Source organism: Panicum virgatum, chromosome 9N (genome assembly GCF_016808335.1).
Source record: "Panicum virgatum strain AP13 chromosome 9N, P.virgatum_v5, whole genome shotgun sequence".
Taxonomy (NCBI): Eukaryota; Viridiplantae; Streptophyta; class Magnoliopsida; order Poales; family Poaceae; genus Panicum; species Panicum virgatum.
Window position 1 is genome coordinate 17,185,871 of NC_053153.1, and position 10,556 is coordinate 17,196,426.

At 48.0% G+C, this 10,556-nt stretch overlaps 1 protein-coding gene across 3 annotated transcripts; it reads left to right on the plus strand.

The window, feature by feature from the left end:
- On the plus strand, positions 1-10,275 carry LOC120692437 (peamaclein-like). 3 transcript variants are annotated; one of them, XM_039975734.1, is made up of 3 exons: positions 1-303; positions 479-773; positions 10,247-10,275. In XM_039975734.1, exons 1-2 carry the CDS (start codon positions 213-215, stop codon positions 685-687), a joined length of 300 nt encoding a protein of 99 aa, XP_039831668.1. In that variant the 5' UTR covers positions 1-212; the 3' UTR covers positions 688-773; positions 10,247-10,275. The 3 variants fall into 3 exon arrangements, with proteins under 3 accessions (XP_039831668.1, XP_039831667.1, XP_039831665.1); XM_039975733.1 differs by lacking the exon at positions 10,247-10,275 and adding an exon at positions 7,781-7,917 and having other exon boundaries at positions 2-303; positions 479-786; XM_039975731.1 differs by lacking the exon at positions 10,247-10,275 and adding an exon at positions 7,784-7,917 and having other exon boundaries at positions 3-303; positions 479-786.
- Positions 10,276-10,556: the final 281 nt, after the last annotated feature.

The following is a 10,556-nucleotide window of genomic DNA, read 5'->3' on the forward strand; positions in this document are numbered from 1 at the left end:
CGTGGCCGCACGACACGTAACCCGGTCTCCAGAGCCTTCCTTGGCCCCAGCTCTCTGCCGGTGCCTGCCAGTGCCAGTACAAAGGAGCCCGGACCCGGGCGGGAGCAGCACCTCTCGTTCTCATCCCTCCCTCGCTCGCCGTTCACTCACCCAGACTACACTCACACAAAGCTCGCTCACAGCCGCAAGGACATCGTCCGCTTGGGGAGAAGATGGCCAAGCCCCGGGGCACCGCCGCGGCCCTCCTCCTGCTGCTGCTCGTCGCCGCCGCGTCGTGGCTCCAGACCGCATACGCCGCCTCAGGTACGCGCGCCGCCGTCGACCTTAGCTTGTGACGATCGACGAGTCGGCTTGGTTTTCTGCTACTAGCTGCCGCTGGCCGGCCGGTGTGATGCTCGACCGGCCGCCGTCGGCGTCCGGGCGTGTCCTCCCCTGACCGCGCGCGTGCGTCGTGGTGGCATCCTATCCCCGCATGCAGGGTTCTGCTCGAGCAAGTGCGGCGTGCGGTGCGCGCGGGCGGGCGCCGGCGCGCGGCGGGGCGCGTGCATGCGGACCTGCGGGCTGTGCTGCGAGGAGTGCAACTGCGTGCCCACGGGAGGGCGCGGCGGCAGCGGCGGCGTGAACGAGTGCCCCTGCTACCGCAACATGCTCACCGCCGGGCCCAGGAAGAGGCCCAAGTGCCCCTGAACTGAACCCGACTAGCGGCGGCTGCGGAGATGACAACGAGGCGACTGGCGAGACGGACGGACCTGCCATCGTATCACTACTACTACGTACTGTATGACGGTATGTGTAACACCTCAGGCTTTAATTATTTGTAATTAAAGCTAAGTATAATCATTAGTTACAAAATCATACGCCAAAACTTCACAAAACTAAAGTTTGGTCTCAGCTCAGCCGGACCGGTTTGACCGGGTGAGACAACCGGTCTGAACGATTGAATTGGGTTTCAACAGTTTTTGGACCCCACATCATTTAAATCACTCACTCTTCCAACAACTCACTCATCCTCACCACCCCGTGCTCAGCTCGCCCTTTCCGAGCTCTCCCTCCCTCCAAGCCCTAAATCCGCCAATCCACCATTTCCACTTGATTCTAAGTCCAATGAAGGATCAAATCGGCGTGGTGGATCACTCTCTCCACGATTTTCTCCCTGGGGTGGTCGAGATTAATGTTCTTGTGCACAAAGGAGCTCACTCAAGGTATATACACTTGTGTCGGCCGATCTCTTTTCCTATGGGGTTCTAGGTGATTTTCTCTGGTCAAAAGCATTCACATATACCCCTGAACTAGTTCCTAGAAAGGGTTTGGAGTTGGTGGGCGATTTTCGCCGCGCCAAGGAATCCTAAGTTTTGGTCTGGGTAGGACCGGTCTGACCGGTTGGAGGGACCGGTCTGACCGGTAGGGGTCCGGACAGTCCGGCCATGTGTTCGGATACTCCGTGTTTGTGGTAGTCTGGACATTCCGGGTTTAGGTCCGGATTCTCCGGACTTGGGAGTCCGGATACTCCGAATTTTTGGTCTCGAGTCGCACACAGGCCAGACCGGTCTGAACGGTTTGGTATACCGGTCTGACCGGTGCTAGCAGGGATGAGAGGGTTCAATTAGGGTTAGTTGGCACAATTGGTTAGAAATTAATTTGATTGTTGATTACTTGTAATTTTTGCAAGTCATGAATGCAATCTCTCATATCATATGCATATGCACACGTGTAGCAGCCGCGGCGGAGGAGGTTGTGTACGAGGTGGTTGCGGAGCCACAGGAGTTGTGAGTGGGATTACTTGTAATAGCTCTATATAGTTTTTGCTAGAGTTGTGAGTAAGTGTTCAGTGTTGGTGAGAGATTAACGTAAGACGCTTATGCATCATGTTATTGTATATTTTTCTTTTACATTTGAAAACTTCTGTTGCAAATTATGCATCATGGCATGCATCATGGCATCTATTATTTTTGTTTGTATGTATGAAATTAGTTTAAGGGTTGTCACTCAAGTTTAGAAGTGAAGTTTAGTTTCTGGGTGGCGACCGATTTGACCGGTCCTTGACACCGGTCTGACCAGTTGCTCTACGTTGGGCCGGTTACAGAACCGTGCAGAGCCATGCAGACCGGTCTGACCGGTCATTGCACCGATCTAACCGGTTGAGCGCAGACAGAGGTCTCTAAGTCATGTTCAAATAATTTATTCTCTGCGATTTTTTTCATGATTCGGATATTAGTTGCTATCAGGATTATTTCCATGTAATTAGAAAAATGTGATTAATCCAATCATGGTTGAATGTATGGTTGAATGCAGAATGGCAGAGTCCCCGAACCCTCCCGATTTGGCTCAGGCCATTGCGGCCATGCTCACCGGACGCGATGAGCAGACGGCACTCCTTCGGGAGATTGTGGAGCAGGGCAGAGCGCAGCGGCATGAACATCACCACCTACCCGCTGTTCTCGGATATGAGCAGTTTCTGAGCACTCAATCGCCACTGTTCCACAAAGCAGATGAGCCACTGGAAGCGGATAGCTGGCTCCGGACCATTGAGTCCAAGTTCACTCTGCATACGTACAATAATGGGGACAAGGCAGGATTTGCAGCCCAGCAGCTCAGGGATTCCGCACGTACCTGGTGGGACAATCACGTGGCCATGTTCCCTGAAGGTATCCGGTTCACGTGGATACAATTTAAAGAAGCATTCAAGGCGCATCACATCCCTGCAGGGGTGATCAGAAGGAAACTCACGGAGTTCTTAGTCCTGAAGCAGGGTAATAACCGTGTGATGCAGTATGCCCAGACCTTCAACACACTGTCTCAGTACACCAGTTATCACGTGGATACTGATGAAAAGAAACATGCGTGTTTCTGGCAGGGGCTTAGCAGCAAGCTCTAAGATTGCCTGGCCATGATCAAGTTTGACACTTTCAGGGAGCTAGTCAATGGGGCTATCATTCAGGAGGATGTCCATCTAGCTCACAAGGCGGAGAAGAAGAGAAAGTCACCGGCAGTGGGGTTTTCTAGCAGTGCTCCTCAGAGGTTCCGCCTGGTGCAGTCGGACGCACAGCGAGCACCTTTCCAGCACCAGGCACATCAGCAGTGGGGCTATCGGACACCTCACTATACACAACCATCGGGGACAGTCAGGCCCCCTATTCCTCAGCAGGGTGAGTAGAAGGTATGGGTGCAGCAGCCGGGAGTGCGATCTAATTTATTTCCATGCTATAATTGTGGACAGCTGGGACACTTTGCACGGAACTGCCCAATGCCACCAAAACAAGACCATCAATTAAGTCAGCAGAGCCATAAGCAGAAAGTGGCTCATTTCAAGGCAGGACAGGTGCACTACACCACCTTTGAGGCCATCCCTGAGGGAGCACAAGTGATGACGGGTACGTTCTCCATTAATGGGCACTCTGTTACTGTGTTATTTGATTTTGGGGCATCTCACACATTTATTAGCAAAGAATGTGTGAATAGGCTGGGGTTGGAAATAGAGAGCATATTCAGGCCGTATAATATTCATTCACCTGGGGGGCACTTAATTACTAACCAACTTGTTAGACAAGTGCCCTTACAGTTACAGTTACAGGGGAAAGTTTTTGTCACACAACTTATAGTGTTGCCATCCCAGAAAATGGATATTATTCTTGGCATGAATTGGATGTGAGTTCATGGAGTCGTTCTTGACACTATTTCTCAATCTGTGCACATCAATTCTCCTATCCATGGTTCGATGACTTTGTGTCTTATGAGCTCCACCCCGTTGATCCATACGGTGAACCACACCGAGGGTAAGAAGCTAGCAGACATACCTGTGGTATGTGAATATCCGGATGTCTTTCCAGATGATTTGTCTGGGATGCCACCTGACCGCAATGTGGAGTTTGCTATTGAGTTGGAACCAGGCAAGGCGCCCATCTCTAGGAGACCTTATCGGATGCCACCCAATGAGCTAGCAGAGCTAAAGAAGCAATTGCAAGAACTGCTTGACAAAGGGTATATCCGCCCTAGCACTTCCCTCTGGGGTTGTCCTGCACTCTTTGTTAAGAAGAAATATCAAAGCCTCAGATTGTGTGTGGACTATAGACTTCTGAATGCCGTCACAATCAAGAATAAATATCCCCTTCCCAGAATTGATATTCTGTTTGATCAGCTATTCGGGGCCAAGGTATTTTCAAAAATCGACCTCCGCTCTGGTTATCATCAGATAAAGATTAGAGCTGAGGATATTCCCAAGACGGCCTTCTCCACCAGATACGTGCTCTATGAGTATCTGGTTATGTCATTTGGGCTGACGAATGCCCCTGTTCACTTCATGTAACCCATGAATTTGGTATTCATGCCTGAACTGGATAAGTTTGTCGTGGTTTTCATTGACGACATTCTTATATATTCTAAGAATGAAGAAGAACATGTTGAGCGTCTTCGCATTGTTCTCCAGCGTCTCAGAGAGTATAAGTTATATGCTAAATTCAGTAAATGTGATTTATGGCTTAAGGAGGTTCAGTTTTTGGGCCATATTATCTTTGAGGCGGGTATCTCTGTGGACCCCAATAAAATTCAAGATGTATTGAATTGGAAGACTCCAGAGTCTGTTTCAGAGATTCGGAGTTTCCTTGGGCTAGCATGCTATTATCGCCGGTTTGTACCAAAATTCTCTAAAATTGATAGGCCCATGACGGAATTGTTTAAGAAAAGGGTAAAGTTTGTTTGGGACGATAAATGTGAACAAGCTTTCCAGACTTTGAGAAAGTTATTGACGTCGGCCCCTATTTTGACTCAGCCGGACATTACTCGGCCTTTTGATGTTTATTGTGATGCATCAGGTACGAGTTTTGGCTGCGCCCTCATCCCTATTTTGGTTTAGCCGATATTACTCGGCCTTTGACATTTAATGTGATGCAACAGGCACAGGACTTGGCTGCGTCCTTATGCAAGATCAGCGAGTGATTGCTTATGCTTCACGAGCTCTCAGGCGGCATGAGGAGAATTATGCTACTCATGACTTGGAGCTAGCAGTAGTGGTCCATGCATTAAAAATCTGGCGGCATTATCTTCTGGGTAATCCTATTCATATATATTCAGACCACAAGAGTCTCAAATATATTTTTACCCAGAGCGAGCTGAATTTGTGCCAGAGACGGTGGTTAGAGTTAATTGAGAATTATGACTTGGAGATTCATTATCACCCGGGCAAGGCAAATGTTGTGGCCGATGCATTGAGTCGCAAAGCCAGTTGCAGTTGCATCTCAGCTATAGCGGTGCATGCAAGCTTATGCCAGGAAATGGAGAAGTTAAATTTGTCTATTGTATCTAAAGACACGCTTGCTAATATTACCCTCACTCTAACACTTCAGGATCAAATTGTTGCTGCTCAAAAAAATGATGTGGGCATGGATAAGATCAAACAACGGCTCGGTGAGAATGATCCTCAGGTTCAATGCTTTCATCAAGATAGTGAGGGGGTTCTATTGTTCAAGAATGGGTTAGTGGTACCTAAAGATTTGGAGCTTCGGAAGCGGATTCTTGATGAGGCTCATCTCTCTAGGTATTCCATCCATCCTGACAGTAACAAAATGTATCAGGACCTCAGACAGCAGTTGTGGTGGACGAGAATGAAGCGGGAAATCGCCCAATATGTATCTGAGTGTGACATTTGTAAAAGGGTTAAAGCGAGCCACTTGAGGCCGGCTGGTCTTCTACAGCCACTGACTATTCCGTCAGGAAAATGGAAAGATATTAGTATAGATTTTATTATCGGACTTCCCAAGACTGCAAAGGGATATGACTCCATTTGGGTTGTAGTGGATCGCCTCGCTAAATCCACTCATTTTTTTCCATTCAAGACAGGGTATAAATCCCACCAGTACGCCGAGCTGTACATTGCCCAGATTGTGAGTCTTCATGGTATTCCTAAGACCATTATATCTGACAGGGGCTCACAATTTGTTGCACGTTTTTAGGAACAGTTGCATGCAGCTCTTGGTACTCAACTCATTCGCAGCTCGGCTTATCATCCTCAAACCGATGGACAGACTGAGAGAATAAATCAGATTCTTAAAGATATGCTCAGGGCCTGTGCACTCACCTACAACCAGAAATGGGATGAGTGTTTACCTTTGGCTGAATTCGCCTATAACAATAGCTACCAAGAGAGTATCAAAATGACTCCTTTTGAGGTTTTATATGGGCAGAGATGTAGAACTCCTTTGAATTGGTCAGAAGCCGGGGAAACAAATTTATTTGGGCCTGACGTGGTTAAGGAAGCTGAAGAACAAGTCCAGCTCATACAGAAAAATTTGAAAGCTGCACAGTCCCGCCAAAAGAGTTATGCGGACAAGAAATGACAAGCTATCTCATTCCAAGTGGGGGAGCACGTCTATTTGCGGGTATCACCAATGAAAGGGGTCCAACAGTTCGGGGTAAAAGGAAAGCTCGCACCTCGCTATGTTGGGCCTTTTCCTATCATTGAGCGGTGTGGGCCAGTCGCATATCGCCTGGAACTTCCTGCCCAATTATCCTCGGTGCATAACATATTCCATGTCTCTCAGCTCAGAAAATGCCTCCGTGTTCCAACCAAGATTATTGAAATGAAGAATGTGCAATTGGAACCCGATCTTGTCTATCTAGAGCATCCTATCAAAATTGTGGACCACAAGACTCGGGTCACTCGAAATCAAACTAGTAATTTCTATAAGGTGCAATGGAGCAATCACTCCGAGCGAGAAGCCACTTGGGAAACGGAGGAATTTATTCAGTCCAACTGTCCCGAGTTGCTGCAAACTCACCAAGGTACACCATCTTCCATTTTCCTTTCAATTTAGGACCTTCCTTAAATCTCGGGACGAGATTTCTTTTAGGGGGAAGGGTTGTAACACCTCAGGTGTTAATTATTTGTAATTAAGACTAAGCACAGTCATTAGTTACAAAACCATACGACAAAACTTCACAAAATCAAAGTTTGGGTCTCAGCTCAGCTGGACCGGTCTGACCGGTCGAGACAACCGGTCTGACCGGTTGAACTGGGTTTCAACCGTTTTTGGGCCCCACATCATTTAAATCACTCACTCTCTCTCCCAACAACTCACTCATCCTCACCACCCCGTGCTCAGCTCGCCCCTTCCGAGCTCTCCCTCCCTCCAAGCCCCAAATCCGCCAATCCACCCTTTCCACTTGATTCCAAGTCCAAGAAAGGATCAAATCGGCATGGTGGGTCACTCTCTCCACGATTTCCTCCCTGGGGTGGCCGGGATTCAAGTTCTTGTGCACAAAGGAGCTCACTCAAGGTATATACACTTGTGTCGGCCGATCTCTTTTCCTAGGGGGTTCTAGGTGATTTCCTCTGGACAAAAGCATTCACATGTACTCCTGAACTAGTTCCTAGAAAGGGTTTGGAGTTGGTGGGCGATTTTCGCCGCGCCAAGGAATCCTAGGTTTTGGTCTAGGTAGGACCGGTCTGACCGGTCGGAGGGACTGGTCTGACCGGTAGGGGTTCGGACAGTCCGGCCATGTGTTCGGATACTCCAGGTTTGTGGTAGTCTGGACATTCCGGGTTTAGGTCCGGATTCTCCGGACTTGGGAGTCCGGATACTCCGGATTTTTTGTCTCGAGTCGCACACAGGCCAGACCGGTCTGACCGGTTTGGTATACCGGTCTGACCGGTGCTAGCAGGGCTGAGAGGGTTCAACTTGGGTTAGTTGGCACAATTGGTTAGAAATTAATTGGGTTGTTGATTACTTGTAATTTTTGCAAGTCATGCATGCATTCTCTCATATCATATGCATATGCACATGTGTAGCAGCCGCGGCGGAGGAGGAGGTTGTGTACGAGGTGGTTGCGGAGCCACAGGAGCCACAGGGGTAAGCCCTGCAGCAGGAGGATCGTGGGGAGTCGGCCCAAGGCCCATCTCACTCTAGCACTGAGCCGCAGACTCAAGGCAAGCCCCGGTGCACATCTTATTATTTGAAATTATGACACATATATATGTATTTATTACTTGTGCATTACGTTTTAGGAGTTGATTGGAACCCTAGTTGCATGATCCCTAGGTTTCCCTGAATTATACTAGCATGTATAGAATGATAGAAATGCTATGCTTAATACTTCTCGATAGAAGTCGAGTAACTTCTTGCACTCGCGAGATATAGGATACTTAGAAGTCGAGTAATTTCCGGTTACTCGCGAGATATAGGTTATATACTTATATACAGTACCTGAGTTGTTGAAATTGACATGGAAATATGAGATCGGGCGGGGAATGATGATGATATATAGGTATGGCAGTAGCACAGGGTTCCTGGGTGTCTTAGCTCCGTCCGAGTCGATTGAGGACCGTACCGTTGTTGGCCCTGCTGATCATGTTTGAATTGTACTAACCTCATGCCGGGAGTAGGAGGTAGTCGAAACTTGTAAGCCGAGTACTGCCTTGTTTCGAAAGTACAAAACTTCTACCCACCCCTTAGGGCGAGTCGAGTGGCCGCGGAGAATTGGGATGCATATGTTTACTTTTGGTGGTCTCTCGTAGGCCTCGACTGACTATATGCTGGTGGGGCGGTTCTGTAGTTCGAGACAGGGAGGGTAAATGTTGGTGCGTGGGGTCTGATGGGGTTTTTGCGTGCCGTGTTGGTTAGGTCCACTTTGCAAGATTAAATCGAATCGATTCGCCGTCAGTCACTCTCGGATATGAGCACCTTGATTACCGAGTCACATCGTAGTCCATGATAGAATGATAATTATACATATATGATGTTGAACACATTAAATTATTATTGATTGCACCAGCATATTTGCTATAGTTGGTTCATGCAAATATTAGATTAGAGATAATTGACATAGAATCTGGGGCTAAAAAAATAAAAGTAAAGAACTACTTTAGTCGCTTTTCTGCAAAATAACTACAAGCCAAAAGCCTTACATGTCTAGGTATGTGGGCTAATTTATACCCACTGGTCGGGTAAGTCTTGCTGAGTATTAGATGCTCAGGGTTTGTTGCTACTCAAATTATTTCAGGACCCCAGGACGTCGACTTCTGTCCTTGTTGTGTCAAGTTCATCCGCCGGGATGCAGAGGGGTGGCAGGTCGTGGAGCGAGACCCTTAGATTAGGGAGTCGGCGGGATTGCACACTTGAGGGCTAAGTGTGCAATCCTCTGTTTTTGCCGGACTGGTCTGACCGGTCTGTGTACCGGTCTGACCGGTGTTCGCGCAGGGTTTCCATGCAGACCGGTCTGACCGGTTGGAGGAATCGGTCTGACCGGTTGGGCAGAGGCAGCACACTCATGTAGTTGTAGGTCTTTTTTCCTTTGGAACTTGGTTATTTCCACTGTAAAATTTGTAAATCATGTAATTTATGTACATTATGTAAGCTATTGTGTATTTAAACTGGGTTTGTGAAAACTCTTGTATCCTAGTTTGTCACCTTGATATATTTTCAAGGCTTTGTCGTGCTTGTACCATCTGCGCCCGCTTACGTGTGGGACTACCGGTGTTGTTTCGATCGGGCCGTGGGTTGAGAAAGGACCGTCAAATTAAACCATTAAGCTAATGCGCCCGATGTGTTCAAATGACGGCCATTAAACTTAATTTAGAGTTTTAATTTGGAGGTTCCGTTTTGCGTATTCGTGTACGTTGCCCGTATGACGCGCGCGTGTGTGAATGTGAATGTGATATCTACTGGTATGTACGTACTATAGTAGTGACAAGCTGGGAGTGAGCTGAGGTGCTGGGCGACGACGGATGGTGCCCCCGAGGGCTGGCATGCACGCCAAAAGCTAGTGTGATGTAGTACTACTGGTAGACGTAGATCGAGCAGCAGTGTCATGATGAGCCGATCAGAGGCCGCGCCTGTATTAATCAGTATTAGTAGCTTCATTTGTACGTGTCGTGCGTGAACTAATTACATATGGTAATCGTGGTGTCATGAGCGCTCGCAACATGGCACTTGTGCTAGTGACTGAGACTCTGAGACTGAAACTTGTGCAGTGCTTCCCGTGACGTTTGCCCGTGAGCTGCTTGCTTGTCGTCGTCTCGTCGATCGCCTGCGCACGCCGCGGCTTTTGGCTGCTTCCCCACCTCGGAGTGCGCTATGCTTTGCCGGAACGTAGGTAGTCGAATCCGAGGGAGGCGGGCCAACTACAGGGTTGCTACCTTGCTACCTACCAGAACACCACCACGCTGGCAGGGGCTATGGCGACATTGGCAGTGGACGGAATTTCGCTCCATCGGTCTGACTGCCGGCGGCCGACCAGAGGCCAGAGCAGTAGCTAGGGCCGTGTTTGGTTGGCGGTGAAAATTTTTTCATGAAAACTTTTTCACCACTAATTAAAGATATTAAATGGGGCCTAATTGAAAAACTACCTTCATAATTATGGGACTGTAGCATGTACTGTAGTTAATGAGGCTTTTGACCGTATGATTAGAGGATAAATATGTGCGGTTACTGTAGTATTACTGTAGCCAATTATGGTGGAACTTAACTCATTAGATTCGTCTCGAAAAATTACTCTCATCCGTGAAAAATTTCGCAAATAAATTTCGTTTAATATTTCATAGGTGCATTTGTTTTTTTTAAAAATTT

Excerpts from the sequence above, each read along its gene's own strand:
- LOC120692437 (XM_039975734.1), top strand. The coding sequence starts at position 213 with ATGGCCAAGCCCCGGGGCACCGCCGCGGCCCTCCTCCTGCTGCTGCTC. Across the intron at positions 304-478 it reads GACCGCATACGCCGCCTCAG|GGTTCTGCTCGAGCAAGTGC; the intron begins GTACGCGCGCCG and ends CCCCGCATGCAG.